Raw genomic sequence first — 19599 nt, forward strand, 5'->3', positions numbered from 1 at the left:
AACAGTTACTTATAAAGAACTCATACAACTCAATAATAAAAAGGCAAGTGAACCAATTTAAAAAAAGGGCAAAGAATCTGAATACATGCTTCCCCAAGGAAGACATGCAGCCACCGACAGGCACGGGAAATGTTCAGCACCATTAGTTGTCAGGGAAACACCAATCAAAACCACAACGAGATGCTCCACACCAGGATGCAGTGAAGACCTGGGGTGGTGGGGGGAGGCTAGGATTTACAGAGGAGCACCGGTGAGGATGGGGGAACCTGGACCCTCCCACAGCCCTGCCGGGTGGAAGACGGTGCAGCCGCCCTGGAAAACAGGCTAGCATGGAGCTGCCGTGGGACCCAGGAAACCCACTCCCCAGTATGCGCCCGAGGACTGCAGAAAACATGTCCACAGGCACTCGGACACAAGTGTTCTCAGCAGCATCTTCCCCGGTTTTTGTTTTTGGTTTTTTTGTTTTTTTTTTTTTTTGAGACGGAGTCTCGCTCTGTTGCCCAGGCTGGAGTGCAATTGCGCGATTTTGGCTCACTGCAAGCTCTGCCTCCCAGGTTCACGCCATTCTCCTGCCTCAGCCTCCCGAGTAGCTGGGACTACAGGTGCCCGCCACCACGCCCGGCTAATTTTTTATATTTTTAGTAGAGACGGGGTTTCACCATGTTCACCAGGATGGTCTCCATCTCCTGACCTTGTGATCCGCCCACCTCGGCCTCCCAAAGTGCTGGGATGACAGGCGTGAGCCACTGCGCCCAGCCTTCTTTCTTTTTTCTTTTTCTTTTTTTTTTTTTTTTTTTGAGACAGAGTCTTGCTCTGTCGCCCAGGCTGGAGTGCAGTGGCACAATCTTGGCTCACTGCAAGCTCTGCCTCCCGGGTTCCAGTGATTCTCTTGCCTCAGCCTCCTGAGTAGCTGGGATTACAGGTGCCTGCCACGACGCATGGCTAATTTGTGTGTTTTTAATAGAGACGGGGGTTTCACCATGTTGGTCAGGCTGGTCTTGAACTCTTGACCTCGTGATCCACTCGCCTCAGCCTCCCCAAATTCTGGGATTACAGGGGTGAGCCACTGCACCCGGCCTTATTATTTATTTTTTTCGAGATAAGGTCTTGCTCTGTCACCCAGGCTGGAGTACAGTGGTGCAATCATAGCTCACTGAAGCCTCAACCTCTTGGGCTCAAGTCAATCCTCCCTCCTGAGCCTTCTGAGTAGCTAGGAATACAGGTGTGTGGCACTTTGCCTGGCTAAATTTTGTGGGGGTTTTACTTGTAGAGACAGAGTCTTGCTATGTTGCCCAGGCAGGTCTTGAGCTCCTGGCTTCAGGTGATCCACCTGCCTCAGCCTCTCAAAGTGCTGGGATTATAGGCGTGAGCCGTCTTTCCCAGCCAGCGTTACTCAGGACAGTCCTAAATGCAAACAGCCCAAATGTCCACCAGCTGATGGGTGGATAAGCCAAGTATGGTCTGTACACACCACAGAGTGCGACTCAGCCATGAACACAGCACGACACAGGTGAAGCTTGAACACGCTGTGCTAAGTGACAGGAGCCAGCCACAGAGGGGCAGATGGTGGGTGTGGTCACACGCAGAACCTGCCGTTTATGTGAGCCCTGTGCATGCACGTCCTCGTTCTGAAGGCTGTTTCTCTCATGTTTAAATAAGAATCCAGCAGCTCCTCCTGCTTGGCTGCATGGGCTGAACCCAAGAGGCCCCCTCTGCCCAGAGTGTAGGGTCCAGCCCTGTGAGGCTTAGCGGGTGTTCTCCCCGTGTGCAAAGATGAGAGATTGTAATAAATAAAGACACAAGACAAAGAGATGAAGAGAAAGCAGCTGGGCCCGGGGAACCACTACCACCAAGATACGGAGACCGCCAGTGGCCCCGAACGGCTGGGCACGCTGATATTTAATGCATACAAGACGAGGGGGCAGGGTAAGGAGGGTGAATCTTCTAAGTGATTGACAAAGTGAAGCAAGTCACGTGATCGTGGGACGGCGGCCCTTCCCTCTTAGGCAGCCGAAGCAGAGAGAGAAGGCAGCATACGTCAGCGTTTTCTTCTATGCGCTTATAAGAAAGATCAAAGACTTTAAGACTTTCACTATTTCTTCTGCTATCTTCTAAGAACTTCAAAGAGGAACCAGGAGTATGGGAGGAACATGAAAGTGGACAAGGAGCGTGACCGTTGAAGCACAGCGCCACAGGGAGGGGTCTAGGCCTCTGGATGACTGCGGGCAGGCCTGGATCATATCCAGCCTTCCACAAGAAGCTGGTGGAGCAGAGTGTTCCCTGACTCCTGCAAGGAAAGGAGACTCCCTTTTGCGGTCTGCTAAGTAACGGGGGCCTTCCCAGACACTGGCGTTACCGCTTGACCAAGGTGCCCTCAAGCGGCCCTTATGCGGGCGTGACAGAGGGCTCACCTCTTGCCTTCTAGGTCACTTCTCACCATGTCCCTTCAGCACCTGACCCTATACCTGCCGCTTAATCCTAGGTTATATCAGTAATGCAACAAAGAGTAATATTAAAAGCGAATGATTAATAATGTTTATAATGATTGATAATTGTCCATGATCATCTCTATATCTGATTTGTATTATGACTATTTTTATTCTATTTTCTTTATTATACTGAAACAGTTTGTGCCTTCAGTCTCTTGCCTCGGCACCTAGGTAATCCTCCGCCCATACCAGAGGCCACTCCAGTCCTCAGTGCCCAGGCGGGCTGATGCCATATGTCTTTAGCAGATGGGGAGACTGAGGCTGAGTCACCCATCTCATGGGGGCTGTTGCGGGAACGAACCACAGGCCTGTCTGTGCCAGAGGCAGGCACAAGACCGCACTCTGCAGAGTCAGGCTGGAGAAACCCCACAGCCTCACAGAGAGGGAGGTGTGGACATGAGTCAGGAAAGGCGGACGCAGCCTTAGACGGGGCTTGCCTTTCCTGGGGGCCCTGCCTGTGCCCCCTCCCTCCCTCTCACTCACCATCCCCCTCTGTCCATCCGCCCATCATCTATTTGTGCGACCTGTCATCTGTGTCTATGTGAACTGCCATCTCTATGTTTATCTATCATCAAGCAGTCTCCCTGTTCTCTACCTCTGTCATCTGTTTATCTGTCATCTGTGAATGATCCGTCACCACCATCATCTCTCTCCACCATCTACACATCTACCCTCTCCCCGCACTTCCCTCCCCTCCCTGTCCCACTCCCCAGTGTGTTTAACACCCCTCTCACTCCCACCTGCAACGTGGGCCGGGCCACAGCTGTCCCAGCCCGTGCAGGACCCCTGTGGGCGAGGGGCCGCAGTTGTCCCAGCCCATGGAGGACAGCAGCCTGTGACCTCTGATGGGGTCACAGGAGGATGCAGCTTCTGCCTGGCCCCTCGCCCCTGCCCTGCCTCTCCATACACAGTGGGGGGCTGTGACTGTCCCAGTCCATGCAGGACCAACGTGGATGAGGGGCTGTGACTGTCCCAGGCCATGCAGGGTGGTGGCCTGTGACTTCTGACATGGGGTCACAGGAGGATGCGGCTTCTGCCTGGCCCCTCGCCCCTGCCCTGCCTCTCCATACACAGCGGGAGGCTGTGACTGTCCCAGCCCATGCAGGACCAACGTGGATGAGGGGCTGTGACTGTCCCGGGCCATGCAGGGTGGTGGCCTGTGACTTCTGACATGGGGTCACAGAAGGATGCAGCTTCTGCCTGGCCTCTCGCCCCTGTCCCACCTCCATGTATACAGCCGGGCCCCCCTGCAGCCTCCACACTGCAGAGGTCACGCGGACAGAGCCCAGGAACAGAGGCGCTGGGCCCAACCCTGCCCACCCAAGGGCTAGAACCCACCCATCGAGAGCAGAGCTCAGTGACTCCAGCCTCCTCACACCTGTGTGTGAACCGCCCGGCTGAGCCCAGCCAGCCTCAGAGCCATAAGGGTGGGAGCCGGAAGATGCTGTATGAGGCCCTGAGTTTGGGATGGCCTGTGACATAGTGACTAGCATCTGCACTGGTGGCCTCAGAGAATCCCAGCCCCCACCAGCCCCACGTCCAGGCCACTCCCCTCAAAGAGAGGCCTCCATGAAGCAGGATCCCCACCCCAGCGGACGCCCATGAGGGCTGGTGCTTCCCACGTCTGCCCTGAGAAGAGCTGGGACCCCAGGGAGGGTCTGTGGCTCTGCTGCCCAAAGGGCCGCTACCTGGACCATCCTGCCTGGTCCCTATCGCAGCCCCCACAGGTGGGTAGACCCCTGCCCCGCCCAGGCTCTGGCTCAGCCCCTGCAGCCCCTCACTGAACCCCACACTTCATAGGCACCTGTCCTGTGCTGCCCTGATCTGGGCCACATCTGGAAACTGAGCTGGCAGGGTTAGTGGGGGGTTGAGGGTGGTGGCAGGCAGGTGGCCGTGGGGGCAGATGGTGGGAAGGGGCTGCCCAGTCAGGAAGGCCTGGGGCTTCAGGACGCACGACCCTGGCCCCAGCCTGTGGCTCCTGGAGCAAAGGTCTAGCTGCACAAACTACCGTCCTGCCCCAGCTGACAGCTATGCACCTGGCTCTGCCTCTGCAGGTGACCCTCAAGGGTGCCGTGGTGCTGCTGCTGTCCGTCCATCGGGGCCACCCCCACCAAGTGCTTCTGCTTTCTCGAAGGTCACACAGCCCCTGCAGGCTAAGGGGGGGTGGGCGCTGTCCGGCCCTGTCTGGCGGGCAGCCCCACAGACTAACCCCGGTGCCCCCAGTCATGACCCCAGCTCCCCTGCTCTTCAGAGTGGACGAGTAGGCCGCCAGCCTCCCCTCTGAGCGCGGACACCTGTCGAGGTGCACGGCTGTCCAGAGCCGGGGGGGGGCCTTGGGCCCCTCCCACCAGAGGGACCTGCTGCCGCCCCAGGCCAAGCCTGAGCCACCCACATGCCTCACAAATAGGTGTGGGGGCAGAACAATGTCCCTGAAGATGTCTGCATCCCGGTCCCTGGGACCTGTGAACATGGTGCTTACATGGCAAATCGGGTTGTTTGGGACCGAGATGGGGATGGTCCGGGATTAGCAGGACCCCGTGCAGTTCCAAGGGTCCTGACAGGGAGGCAGGAGGTCACAGCTGGAGAGACAGGAGCACACAGGCAGGGGTCGGAGGGATCGGAAGGGGCCACGCTGCCGACTTGAGGCTGGACCAAGTCCCAGCCCTGACTGAGGTGCTTCAACACCAGAGCCTCCCAAGGGGACACATGGCTGTTGGGCTTTTTTTTTTTTGAGACGGAGTCTTGTTTTGTTGCCCAGGCTGGAGTGCAGTGGCACAACCTCGGCTCACTGCAACCTCCGCCTCCTGGGTTCAAGCGATTCTCCTGCCTCAGCCTCCCGAGTAGCTGGGACTACAGGCATCCACCAACACACTTGGCTGTTTGTATTTTTAATAGAGACGGGGTTTCACCATATTGGCCAGGCTGGTCTTGATCTCCTGACCTCATGATCTGCCTGCCTCAGCCTCCCAAAGTGCTGGGATTACAGGCGTGAGCCACTGCGCCCAGCCTCTGTTGAGCTATTTATAATTTGAGAGAGGGTATTGCTCTGCCTCCCAGGCTTAAGTGCAGTGGTGCCATCATAGTGCACGGCAGCCTCTATCTCCCAGGCTCAAGCGATCCTCCTGCCTCAGCCTCCCGAGTAGCTGGGACTACAGGTGCATACCACCACACCAGGGTAATTTAAAAACAATTTTTTTTGGTAGAGATAGAGTTTCACTACGTTGCCAGGGCTGGCCTCAGGCGATCCTCCCACCTTGGCCTCCCAAACTGCCGGGATGACAGGCGTGGGCCATCCTGTCTGGCTTGGGCCCCTTGTAGACTCTGCTCTGGAATAGTAATGCTTGCGGTGCTTTAAGCCACTGGGCTTACAGTAATCTATTAGTGTGGCCAGAGGAACCGACACAGGAAGCTTCAGGAAGAAGGTGGTTTGCCTTGCTCCTGAGGCCTGGGTGGAACAGGGCCAGCGCTGAATTCCGGTACAAGGCCTGTGCACACGAGACCCCGCACATCAGCTCTGGGGCTGCAGACCCGACCCTGGGGGGCTCCAGGCCTCCAGGTCAGACCTCCCCTCCTGGGAAGCAACACCGGGGCGGGCCTGGGACCACGCCGCCTCTGGTTTACCTCATCCCAAGGGGAACGCTTGGAAAACGTTCTGGAAATTGTCTTTGGGAGCCTTTTAATAATGTGGCCAGCTTATCATGACAAGCGTGTATGAGAAGTAAAATGCATTCTGCACACGACAGATGATGAACTACCCGAAATATCTTGTGAGAAGCTCTGGCAGGAACAACAGGGTGTCTGGATTCTTAAGCACAGCGCATTCAGCAGCCAGACCCAGAAAATCAGAGGCAGCGTCGGGAAGCTACTGCGCATTTGTAAGGAGTCCGGCTGTCCACACAAGGGCGCTATTTTGGGACTCGGGCTTCTCAGCCTGTGACCTGCTGAAACCATTCATGCCGGCATCGTCCCTACTGGAAACTCTTTGAAGTTATTTTCGAAATGAGAATCGACTCAATCTATTCCACTACAGTTTCATACAAAGCATATTTTTTCTCATTTCAAAATAATTTCAGACTTCCAAAAAGTTCCAAAAATAGGACGGTGTGTATACTCGGTTCCCCAAATAACATCTTACATAACACTGGGTGAGCGCTGGCAGTCACTTCGCAGAAGGCCCCTCGGTCTGGGTCTGTGTCTGATGTCTCCTCGGGATTACATTCAGGTCATGCAGTTGGGCAAGAGAAACAGAGGTGACACCGTGCTCTCAGTGACGTCACCAGGTCGCTGTTGCCTGTGTGGCTCGCTCCCGGCAGTGACTGCTGGGTTAGGGGGGCTTCCGCTGCTCTGCTGTGATGTGACCACTGTCTCCTTGGAGGGAGTACACATCTCAAGGGAAGGTTTCTCAAGATTCAGCAGACACCTGCTTCACACCACACCTCACCACTCGCTTCATGTCAACTGAGGGTCCTTTTTTTTTTGAGACAGTTGTCGCCCACGGTGGAGGGCGGTGGCACAATCTCGGCTCACTGCAACCTCCGCCTCCTGGTTTAAGCGATTCTCCCACCTCAGCCTCCCGAGTAGCTGGGATTACAGACATGCGCTACCAGTCCCAGCTAATTTTTGTATTTTTAGTAGAGACGGGGTTTCTCCATGTTGGCCAGGCTGGTCTCGAACTCCTGGCCTCAAGTGACCTGCCTGCCTTGGCCTCCCAGTGTTGGGATTATAGATGTGAGCCACCACGCCTGGCCCACTGAGGGTTGTAATCTGCATCCGTCACCACTGTGGTTTCTGCAATAGCAATTTCCTGTTCCCAAAATTCCTTCTACATTAGAATTAATAAGACAGACCTGGCCCTCCCCTCATTGATACCCAATTACTTATTTTGTATAGACTAGTGGATACCAATTTATTCTGTGAGCTACAGCCCATTACAATAATTAATTTTCTTTTTTTTTTTTGTGAGACAAGGTCCTGCTTTGTTGCCCAGGCTGCAGAGCAGTGGTATAATCGTGGCTCACTGCAGACTTAACCTCTGGCTCACGTGATCCTCCCACCTCAGCCTCCTGAGTATCTGGGACTACAGGCGGGTGACACCACACACAGCTGATTTTTCTTATGTTTTGTAGAGACAGGTTTCACCATGGTGCCCAGGCTGGTCTCGAACTCCTGGCCTCAAGCGATCCTCCCACCTTGGCCTCCTACAGTGCAGGGATTGCAGGTGTGAGCCACTGCGCCCAGCCTGTTTATTTTCATGCTGAACTCCTGGCCTCAAGTGATCCTCCCACCTCGGCCTCGCAGCGTGCTGGAATTGCAGACGAGCTGCCAGGCCCGGCCTGTTTATTTTCATGCTCAAATTGCCCCAGGTTGGCCATCGTGTGCTCCTTCCTATCCCCCAGTGTTATTTCAATAAGCCCCTTCATCTCAGCAATTCTTCACTCTCTGGCTTATCCAATACCTTCTCTGGCCTGGCCCTGGTTCCTTTGGTTAGAGAATGGTATCAGGGCCAAGACCCTGGTGGGGGGCGCTGCGTTCAGGCCTTCAGGGCAGAGCTGGGAAGCATTTGTGCACAGCCCCTCACAATAGTCCCCTTTACACACAGTTTCAGTTACCCATGGTCAGCCACGCTCCAAAAATACTAAGTGGAAAATTCCAGAAATAAACCATTCATGAGTTTTCAATTCCATGCTGTTCTGAGCAGCTGTCCTGCCAGGACGTGAACCCTCCCTCTGTCCAGCATTCCAGGCTGTCCACGCCACCCTGCCTGCCAGGCACTCAGTAGCCATCTCGGTGATCAGACCTACCGTCACGGTGATGCGGCGCCTGGGTCCAAGAAGCCTTTATTTTACTTAATAATGGCCCCAAAGCACAAGAGTGGTGATGCAGGCGACTCAGACATACCAGAGAAGCTGCCAAGCGCTTCCTTTAAGGGAAAAGGTGGAAACTCCTGACCTAAAACAGCCATATGCCGAGGTTGCTAAGATCTTCCGTAAGAACACAGCTCCGACCTGTGACATTTTGAAGAGGAAGCAGAAAGTTCTGTCAGTTTTGCGGTCACACCTCAGACTTGATCACAGGTACGTACAGGAAAAAACATGGGACAGGACTCAGGACTATCCGCGGCTTCAGGTATCCGCTGGGGTCTCAGAGGATACCCTGGGCAGGTGACAGCGATCACTCTATTTCTCTATCCAGGTACCTTTGTATGTTAGAAAAGCAGGAGCTCAATACGCCTGCCTTTTATCATCCACAATGTACTTCTAGTTTTTTCCATCTCCGAATATAGCTTCAGAATCGTACACGGAAAAAAGAAATTCACTCCCTAGAGTGCAGTATCTTTCCTGTCTCTCCCAGCTTTGGTCCACAGTCTGCCCCACACTCCTGACGAGTCAGAGTGCGGCACGAAGAGGAAGGCTCTGGCCCCAGGGCACCCATCAGCGAGTCAGAGTGTGGTTCAAGGGAAGAGGCAGGCCCCAGCCCCAGCCGAGCGCTCCCGATGGTGGGTCAGAGTACGGTGTGAAGAGGCCCCGGCCTGGGCCCAGGCGCTCTGTGGGCACGGCCTGTTGTGTTCCCCTCATATCCTGGTTCGTTTACTTTTTGAGCATGTGAAACCCTCTGCCATGACAGCCAGAACTCCACTCCCAGGGGTGCTCCGAGGGGCTCGCGGCAGGCCACGCCCATCAGCTCCGGCTCCTCCTTCTGGGGTTCTCCTTTGTAGTTTCCTATGTCCCTGTCTCCGTTTCACAGTAAGCTCACGCCACACAGCCGCACTGCGTCGGTGAGCTCATGGCACATGGCCGCACCATGTCAGCGTGGACTCCACGGTGGCTGCGCCACGGCTCCCGCATGCTGTGAGGACACTGGGGTTGCCACAAACAGTGCTGGGGCAACCCTGTGCCTACACGAAATATTCTGATAACAAATAAGACTTTTCAAACTAGCAGTGATATGTTAATATGTCTGCAGCACTTAGAGGCCTGACAGAGAGCAGACACGGGATGGTGACAGCTGCAGCGGAATCAAGTCGTAGAACCCATGGGTGCAGGGACACAGGGTTGGGCGGGCCCACTCGCAACAAGTACTCAGTTCTGTGGGGAGGGGGGGACATGTTTAACCACAAAAGGGCCACCACTGCAGGACAGAAACAGAGGGCCTTTGCTGCAGAGAACTGGAGATGGGCTGAGAAGCCTCAGCCACCCACAGGCAGGAGGGGTGAGGGCAGCCTGTTTCCTGGAGCCCGAGGTCGGCCAGGCTGGTGGCCCCACCTGCCAGGGCTTAGAGACAGCCACTGCCAGGGTCGCCAGAGAGGACGTGACCTGGATCCTCCCACCCCATCTCCTGCCACCGCCCTCCACTGACCAGACAGGAGCCAGCCCCTTTCCAACGCCTGGGAAGGGGACAGGTCTGGCTGAGGCCGCAGATGTGCAAGCACCTGCGTTCCATCCACAGGTTTGGGCCCCGGCTGGCCTGATGCACTGGGTGGACCCGGGCTGGGTTTCCATGACCCACAGGCAACTCTGGCGCAGACGGGCTGAGAACTCTGCTCAGGGGCCAGGCCGTGCTGCGAACATGTGCCAGGGATCTTAGGCAGAGCTCACTGGCACAGAAGACAGCTGGTGCGAGCCTGCAAATGGACTCAGGTTCTCTTTTTCTGTTAAAATATAGGAGTTATTGAAATTAAATACCCAGCTTTATAAATATGGTCTGATACAAATCAGAAAATGACCCTTTGATCATGAAGCTACTTGGTATTCAGGCAAAACCAGAAAGAATCAAGAAGTCAAATCCATCCAAAGCCAGAAGGTTCTCACTTCCTACTCTGTGTTCCACTTTTTTTTTTTTTCTTTCTTTAAGGAAATGAACTGGCATATACGAATACAAACATGAAAACATCCTGCTAGGGAATGGTGATTTCCTGATGATATCTGTGTTCAGAAGGGACTGAAATTTATGCACATTTACCTGTTTGAACTCAGAAGGTATCAGAGGACTGCAACATAGAACCGCCCCATACAAGAGGGCCCCGGCCTCGAAGACGAGGGTCTTGCTCCACGCTCCCCTCCCTCCCAGCCTTGCAGGGAACGCCGTCCCACTCAGGGGTTCAATGCAGAAACACCCTCCTAAGGGAAAACAGGACGCCACTTCCCTACCCAGGAGACGCCCCCACAGGGGTGGAGCCTCTATTTGAAGCCCGTTTCTAAGGACACTACACGCAGGCCTTCGCCGACCTAAGAGGCAGGATGATGCCCTCTGTCCCAAGAGACCACTGAACACGGCCTAGGGGTCTTCTCATCAAAATTCATTTTTTTGCCTCTGATTTTCCACCAATCAAGTCTCCAAATCCCAGCTTCTCCAATGGTTCTTGTAGCATCAATTTTCTAAAAGAAAAAGAGAAAGCTGTCAGGGCGGGAGGCGCAGGGAGGACGAGAGGGGCCCTTGCAGGCCCTGGCTTCTCACCACAAACCGGGGGTCCTGCCGCCCCTATCTACGTCCTGGGAGACAGGCCCCTCGGCCTCGGTCCCCGTGCCTGGCGCCTTCCCCAGTGGGCAGAGTCAACAGGGCAATGAGGACATGACCACTTAGAGACATCCCAGGGCCTAAGGCCTGGGGCCTCCTGGGATACCCAAGAGGGGCAGCTGCGCCCGCTGCCCCCAGGACACACCACTTCCCCACATTCTGGTAAAATATGTATCTGGACAACAGCTTCACGCTGACCTCCCAGACTTGCCTTTATTGGCAGAATAAACCCTAAAGAATGACCCCTAAAGATGTTCACGCCCTAATCCCTGGAACCTCTGCCCGCCACCTTCCATGGCACCCTGGCAGAGGAGACCTTAGGTTGCCATCCGCCCAGGTGGAACTGAGACTGCGGTCGACGGTTATCTGATCTTTTTTTTTTTTTTAGAGACACGGTCTCACTTTGTCTCCCAGGCTGGGATGCAGTGGTGCAATCAGCGGTTCAAGTTCACTGCAGCCTTGAACTCCTGGGCTCAAGTGATCCTCCCACCTCAGCCTCTTGGGTAGTTGAGACTGCAGATGTATGCCATCACGCACGGCTAAGTTTTTTTTTTTTTTTTTTTTTTCCCCAGAGACAGTCTCGCTCTGTTGCCCAGGCTGGAGGGCAGTGATGCGATCTCGGCTCACTGCAGCCTCCGCCTCCCAGGTCCAAGTGATTCTTGTGCCTCGGCCTCCTGAGTAGCTGAGACTACAGGTGCACACCACCACGCCCGGCTAATTCTTGTAGTTTTAGTAGAGATGGGGTCTCACCATATGGGTCAGGCTGGTCTCGAACTCCTGACCTCATGTGATCATCCACTTCGGCCTCCCAAAGTGCTGGGATTATAGGAATGAGCCCCTGTGCTCGGCCAGCTAATTTTTTTTTTTTTTTTTTGAGACAGAGTCCTACTCTGTTGCCTAGGCTGGAGTACAGCGGCATGATCTCGGCTCACTACAACCTCCACCTCCCAGGTTCAGGCAATTCTCCCTGCCTCAGCCTCCCAAGTGGCTGGGATTACAGGCGCCTGCCACCACGCCTGGCTAATTTTTATATTTTTAGTAGAGATGGGGTCTCACCATTTTGGTTAGGCTGGTCTTGAACTCCTGACCTCAAGTGATCTGCCCACCTCGGTCTCCCAAAGTGTTGGAATTACAGGCGTGAGCCACTGCACCCAGCCAGCTAATTTTTTAAGACATTTTTTGTAGATACAGGGTTTCACTATGCTGCCCAGGCTGGTCTTGAACTCCTGAGCTCAAGTGATTCTCCTGCTTGGCCTCCCAGAGTGTTGGGGCTACAGACGTCAGCCACCACATCCGGCCAAAGTAATTCCCAGCTGTTTATCACAGTGCAGCCATCTTAGCGACGTGAAATTCATGACTCAGCATGACTTTTTTATGGGCCCCACACTCTTCAGGACAATAGTAACAACCATGTGAACTCACACACACATGGTGACATGCCCCCCGATCCTACTGTGTGCTTTATAGGGATGGCCTCCTTTACCCTCCCCACAACCCAGCCAGGAGGCCCAGCCACCATCCCATGAGGCCCCCATGCACTCTGTGCTGCTGGCAGGGGGTGAGGCTGCTCCACCAGGGTGTCTGTGTTACCCCCGGTGCCTAATCCCCAGGACAGGACGCGAACTTCTAAATCACTGCAGAGGCTTGAGATCTCAGACCACGGTGGTCATCTAAAACACACCTGTATTTTCACATCAGGCTAACATGGTCCAAGTCCTCACAAGACAACTTTTTTAAAGTTTATTTTAAATAAACTTAAAGTTTAAGTTTATTTTAAAGTTTATTAAAGTAAACTTTTTAAAACTCTATAGTGGTTCATTTTCTAAAACAGACACACACAGAGGTGGGAGTAAAGTCACGTCTGGGATTTTAGCACAGAAGGAAAAAGGAAGAAAAGAAATGGCTAAAAACAGGGCAGGTGCCAGTTACAGGAGGCAGATTATCCTCAACTTCTGTATGTTTGATGATTTTCATGAACAAATAACCAATCAAAATTCTACAGTCAAAATAACTGACCTTACAGAAGGAGCAGGATTTAAAAAAAAAAAAAAAAAGAAAAAAAAAAGGCCGGGTGCGGTGCTCACGCCTGTAATCCCAGCACTTTGGGAGGCTGAGGCAGGTGGATCACGAGGTCAGGAGATTGAGACCATCCCGGCTAACACGGTGAAACCCCGTCTCTACTAAAAATACAAAAAATTAGCCGGGCGTGGTGGCAGGCGCCTGTAGTCCCAGCTACTCGGGAGGCTGAGGCAGGAGAATGGCATGAACCTGGGAGGCGGAGCTTGCAGGGAGCTGAGATCGTGCCACTGCACTCCAGCCTGGGCGACTGACACTCTGCCTCAAAAAAAATAAAAATAAAAATAAAAAAACAATGAAATCAGAAACACGTGCCCTGCACATTTGCCTAAACATCGCCTGGCCAATCGCGAGGCTACCTGAGGCACTGGCCCTGGCTCCCTTCCTCCCCGCTGTCCTCAGGAGTCTCATGGGGAAGCTGAGCATGAGGCAGGAGACCTGCTCACACCCTCACATGAACAGAGCCCAATTCACATGGTCTCTAAAGCTTGGCAGCACCATGGAGAAATTCTCAGTTCCAGTTTTCTAAAGATGCATTAATTTCAGACTAATTTAAACACGTGGCTCCAGCCAGCGTGCTACTTATAAACAATTAGAGATGGTAAGGGACAGACTCAGTGTGGTCCTTGGACAAATGTGAGCCCTGGAAGAGCCTGAGCAACAGCCCCAAAGGCAGAATGTGGCCTCACTGGAAGTCCACACCGCTGAGAAGGCCCATCATCCTTACGGCCCCAAATGTCCACACAAATAACCCCGAACACACCTGTGTGGCCTGAAAGGCACAACGGATTTTTGCCTTGAGGGAAATGTCTGAGTCTGTTATAGGAAAATGAAAAGAACTCAAAGTAGATGGTGAATTGTCAACCTGTCTTCAGCACAGACACAGCTGTCTGAAGACTGAAATGCTTAGTGAGCTAATCATGGCCTCGAAAAGCAAAAATAAAAGCTCCCACCACCATCATATAATTACATGCTACGTGCTTTTTTTTGCATAAGGATTAGGACAGCTCTTATTTTAAGTAAAAGCTGTGGGGATCATAGCTACAAACGCGTTTGTTTTGTTTAAAAGTGAGCTTTGGTGAGTTCTGGTTACGAAAGGAAGAACCATTCATCTTTCATCATTTCTTGAATAGTCTATTGTCCTCCCTGTCACATTCCAAACAACTCTAAGTGGAGCAAAACAACCCAGTGCATATTTTTAACGTCTGAGAATGCAAAAGAAAGAAACTGTATACCCACGACCTTCAATCTTTTGACTCAGTCAGCATTTTTATGATGCACGATTTTGAAACCTTAATGACAGGTCGGTAGCAACCAAATGTGGAAAGAAAATGCTCTCGGGAATGCAATGATGTATAACGCTATCACTCAAGAGGAGGTTCCCAAGATTGGGAAACAGCTTTTGGTACAATTTCATCTGATAAGCCTCCATTTCAAGGGCAAACAATTCTACAGTCCTGAAAAACACTAGCTGAATCCCAGGCCTGAAAAAGACACACCGTGATGCCTTTCAGGAAAAAAAACGTTTTAATTGGAGTAGTGGGAAATGGAAGTCGTAACGCTTAGCTGTACTTACCTCTCCATCCTGCATTCTAAATATTCTTTGGATTCATTTCTGCACAAAGCATTTTCAAAATGATTGTCATAAAGACACTTCATGAATTTATCTTTAAAGCTTTTACATTCACCTAGAATGAGAAAGAAAACAGCACGTTCGTTTCAAAGTGAAACATGATGCAACCACACAACGGCCTTAATAAAAGCTGTGCTACTTTTCCTTTCAAAACTTGTTTCCGGCTGGGCGCGGTGGCTCACGCCTGTAATCCCAGCACTTTGGGAGGCCGAGACGGGCGGATCACGAGGTCAGGAGATCGAGACCATCCTGGCTAGCACAGTGAAACCCCGTCTCTACTAAAAAATACAAAAAAATTAGCCGGGCGAGGTGGCGGGCGCCTGTAGTCCCAGCTACTCGGGAGGCTGAGGCAGGAGAATGGCGTGAACCTGGGAGGCGGAGCTTGCAGTGAGCTGAGATCCCGCCACTGTACTCCAGCCTGGGCGACAGAGCGAGACTCCATCTCAAAAAAACAAAAAAAAAAAAAAAAAAAAAAAACTTGTTTCCTCAGGCTGGGCGTGGTGGCTCACACTTGTAATCCCAGCACTCTAAGAGTATCGCCTGACCCCAGGAGTTTGAGACCAGCCTGGGCAACATAGTGAGACCCCCCCCATCTCTACCAAAAAAACCCTTAAAAGTTAGCTAGGTGTGGCGCATGTCTGTGGTTCCAGCTACTCAGGAGGCTGAGGCAGGAGGATCGTTTGAGCAAAGGAGTTCAAGGTTGCAGTGAGCTATGACCACAGCACTGCACTCCGGCCTGGGCAGCAGATCTAGACCTTGTCTCTTAAAAATAATCCAGGCCGGGAGCAGTGGCTCACGCCTGTAATCCTAGTGCTTTGGGAGGCAGAGGTGGGTGGATCACCTGAGGCCAGGAGTTCAAGACCAGCTTGGCTGACTTGGTGAAACCCCATCTCTACTAAAAATACAAAAATTAGCTGGGCATGGTGGCGGATGTCTGTAGTCCCTGCTATTCAGGAGGCTGAGGCAGGAGAATCGCTTGAACCCGGGAGGCAGAGGTTGCAGTGAGTCGAGATCATGCCACTGCACTCCAGCCTGGGCGACAGAGTGAGACTTCATTTCAAAAATAAATAAATAAATAATCCAGCCATGGACAACATGGGGAAACCCCATCTCTAAAATAAATAAATAGGCCGGGCGTGGTGACTCAAGCCTGTAATCCCAGCACTTTGGGAGGCCGAGACGGGCGGATCACGAGGTCAGGAGATCGAGACCATCCTGGCTAACACAGTGAAACCCCGTCTCTACTAAAAAATACAAAAAACTTAGCTGGGCGAGGTGGCGGGCGCTTGTAGTCCCAGCTACTCGGGAGGCTGAGGCAGGAGAATGGCGTAAGCCCAGGAGGCGGAGCTTGCAGTGAGCTGAGATCCGGCCACTGCACTCCAGCCTGGGTGGCAGAGCGAGACTCCGTCTCAAAAAAAAATAATAATAAAATAAATAAATAAATAAATAAATAAATAAAACAATTAGCTGGGTGTGGTGCTCTACACCTATAGTCCCAGCCACTCTAGAGGCTGAGACAGGAGACTCCCCCGAGCCCAGAAAGGAAGGAGGCCAAGGCTTCAGTGAGCTATGATTGCACCACTGCACTCCAGCCTAAGCAACAGAGTGAGACCGTGTCTCAAAACAAAAACAAACAAACCCAAACCTGTTTCCTTCAGAAACATGCTGAAAACAACACTGGAAAAAACCCACAACGTGGTAACCTTCAGCCCAGTACAAGGTTAAGGTGCAAGCTAGGTGATGGTCCCAGGAGAGTTCGGGGTAAAAAGTCTTTCATTTTTGCTGTGTTTGAAAATGTCACAATAAAATATTAGGAAAGAAACAGTGATTCACAGATCGTTTTTCTTTTCTTTTCTTTCTTTCTTTTTTTTTTTTTGAGACGTTGTCTCACTCTGTCGCCCAGGCTGGAGTGCAGTGGCCCGAACTCGGCTCACTGCAACCTCCGCCTCCCAGTTCAAACGATTCTCTTGCCTCGGCCTCCTGAGTAGCTGGGACTACTGGAGAGCCACATCACAGCCCACTAATTTTTATATTTTTAGTAGAGACGGGGTTTCCCCATGTTGGGCAGCTTGGTTTCGAACTCCTGATCTTAAGTGATCCGCCCACCTCGGCCTCCCAAAGGGCTAGGATCACAGGCGTGAGCCACCGCGCCCGGCCCACAGATCCTTTTTCAAAGCCTTCATGTCCATGGAGGCAATTTAACGGCTAACCCCATACCGGAATCCGGCCAGAACCATTGAGAGATTAGCAGCACTTTGGAGCTTTGCAGCAGACACGCCAGGCACCGTCTAAGCCCCGGTTGCAGCTGCGGGCTTCGCGGCTGCCGAATGTCCCGCTCTGCAAACCCGGGGCACAGACAGCCCACCGAGTCAGGGCGGAGCCAGGGACCCGGAACCCGACGCAAGGAGTCGGTGTCGCTGTCCTCGTCACGGCGGCCACGGTCCTGCCAGCTCCCACCTGCAGGGTCCACAACGCAGCAGTGACCCGGGGCTGGGGCGTAGGGGCGGGTGGCGTGCCTCAGTTTCCCCGCCTGCACCGTGCCAGATGCCGGCACCCCATGGGGCTCCGCGCTGGGCCGCGACCCAGACCCTCCATCCCAGACCCCTGCCCACCGACCTTCCGCTGCTCACCTAAGTGATCCAGTGGGAAGCTGCCCTTGTCCGGGGGCCGCGGCTGGAAGCTCTTGGTCCCGAAATTCATGGCGGTCGACATCTTGGCGACGCCGAAGTCTGCGAGTGCCTTGCGAGCGTACGCAGGGCGGCCGGCGGAGCGCCGAGCAGGCACCCCGGGAGCGCCGAGCACGTTGTGCAGTCCCCGTCCCCGCCCTTTGCTCCGGCCTGGCCCACCCCTTGTCCAGGCCCGGCCCCGCCCCCTGCCCAGGCCCGGCCCCGCCCCCTCGGACTCAGCAAGCTCCTGAGCCCCGGTGGGCGCTGCCCGGGCTCTCCCGTCCCCTGGGACCCTCGCAGCAGTCGGTAGCAGAATCAGCTTTTGGAATGGGTGAGAAACCAAAGCCCAGAAAGGTTCAGTGAATTGCCCAAGGACACATAGCGGTGCCGGGCATCTCTGCATCCCAGGTGTCTGCCGGGGCCTCGATTTCCCCATTGCACAGAGGCCTCATCACCAGGCCCATCCGGGGAGGAAGGCGGCACCGGAGGGACGGGAGAGCATGTGGACTCGCTGCCTGCGACTGCTGGAGCCAGGTGCCACCACCGAGCAGCTTCAACAACAGGAATGTGCTCTCAGTCCTGGGGCCCGGAGTCCAAGCAGTGGGCAGGGTGGGGGCCCTGGGGACAGTCCCAGGCCTGCCTCCCAGCTTCTGGGGGCCGCCAGTCTCTGATGTTCCTTGGCTTGCAGAAGCACCACCTGGTCTTGGCCCCTACGTTCCCATGGTGTCCTGTGCGTGTCCAAATTTCCTATTTTTATTTATTTATTTGAGACAGGGTCTTGCTCTACTGCCCAGACTGGAGTGCAGTGGCGCGATCACGACTCACTGCAGCCTCCACCTCCTGGGCTCAGCGATCCTCTCGCCCCAGCCTCCTGAGTAGCTGGGACTACAGGCACACACCACCACACCAGACTAATTTTTGTATTTTTCGTATAGATGGAGTCTCCCTATGTTGCCCAGGCTGGTCCTTAACTCCTGGGCTCAGGCAATCCTCCTGCCTCAGCCTCCCAAAATGCTGGGATTACAGACATGAGCCACCATTCCCAACCTAAATTTCCTCTTTTTATAAGGATAGCAGTCATGTTGGGTTAGGGCCTACCCCAGTAACTTCATCTTAACTAATTACATCAGCAGCAACCCTATTTCTTTGTTTTGTTTTTTTAAGATGGAGTCTCTCTCTTGTTGCCCAGGCTGGAGTGCAGTGGCTCAATCTTGGCTCACTGCAACCTCCACCTCCCAGGTTAAAGCAATTCTCCTGCCTCAGCCTCCCAAGTAGCTGGGATTACAGGCATGTACCACCACATCCGGCTTTTTTTTTTTTTTTCTCGAGACAGTCTCGCTTTGTAACCCAGACATGAGTGAAATGGTGCAATCTCAGCTCACTGCAACCTCCACTTCCTGAGTTCAAGTGATTCTCCTGCCTCAGCCTCCTGAGTAGCTGGGATTACAGGCACTTGCCACCACGCCCAGCCAATTTTTTTGTATTTTTAGTAGAGACGGGGTTTCACCATGTGGCCCAGGCTGGTCTCGAACTCCCGACCTCAAGTGATCCACCCGCCTTGGCCTCCCAAAGGGCTGGGATTACAGGTGTAAGCCACCGCCTGTAAGGTGGTGAGGCACCTATTTCCAAAGCAAAGGTCACATCCTAAGGTCCTGGTGGCTAGGACTTCACCATATGAATGGGGGACAGGGTAGTTGCAACTCAACCTAGGACAGAATGAAAGTGTATTGTAAGTGGTAAGGCCCGGCCCGGCATTGGCCTGTCGATGTTACCATGGCAACAGCAGTCATGGGAAAGGGCTCAGTGAAGACCCCAGCTTCCACCTGCGTAGCCTCTCCCAGCCCTGAACCTGTCCTGGCCATGAGGAAGTTGAACACTGGACCTTTTACAGTGCTATGGATGCCCCAAGCTCCAGCCTCCACTCACTCATCCATCCCCCCACCCCATTCCACAATCACTAGCCAGGCCCTGGTGGGAAGCACCGTGGGCCCCCAGCAACACTGAGTTTGCTGCCTGGCCCCCTCTGGACCCCTGGTGTGACCCAAAACCACTGTTGCTTAGGAGCCAGTTACTGCAACTTCCCAGGGGCTGCTTGCAGACAAAGGCTTGGTCAAGGCAGCCCAACCGCCCCCACCCCGGGGCCTGCCCTTCTTCAAGCCTGGCCCAGGTGTCCCCTCCCCATGTGGCTTCCAGCTCTCCCCATCGCTGGGCCCTGGTGAAC

The 19599-nt window shown here is 53.7% G+C and overlaps 2 protein-coding genes across 4 annotated transcripts in view; both read right to left on the reverse strand.

Annotated features, from left to right (window-relative positions):
- Nucleotides 1-19599, reverse strand: part of ADAP1 (ArfGAP with dual PH domains 1) — a 107110-nt gene that overhangs the window by 65673 nt on the left and 21838 nt on the right. The gene's annotated exons all lie outside the window — the stretch shown is intronic.
- LOC126950585 (cytochrome c oxidase assembly protein COX19) overlaps nucleotides 10270-19599 on the reverse strand; it is a 53786-nt gene continuing 44456 nt past the window's right edge. For 2 of the 3 annotated variants that reach the window (XM_050784307.1, XM_050784306.1), the window contains exons 2-4: nucleotides 17343-17443; nucleotides 14656-14767; nucleotides 10270-10864 (exon numbers count right to left, since the gene is read on the reverse strand). In XM_050784307.1, the coding sequence (XP_050640264.1) occupies nucleotides 10786-10864; nucleotides 14656-14767; nucleotides 17343-17424 (273 nt within the window). In that variant the 5' untranslated portion in view covers nucleotides 17425-17443 and the 3' untranslated portion in view covers nucleotides 10270-10785. The remainder of the gene's footprint in view (nucleotides 10865-14655; nucleotides 14768-17342; nucleotides 17444-19599) is intronic. The other variant, XM_050784308.1, reaches the window with a different exon arrangement.

The sequence above is a fragment of the Macaca thibetana genome, chromosome 3 (assembly GCF_024542745.1).
Source record: "Macaca thibetana thibetana isolate TM-01 chromosome 3, ASM2454274v1, whole genome shotgun sequence".
NCBI lineage: Eukaryota > Metazoa > Chordata > Mammalia > Primates > Cercopithecidae > Macaca > Macaca thibetana.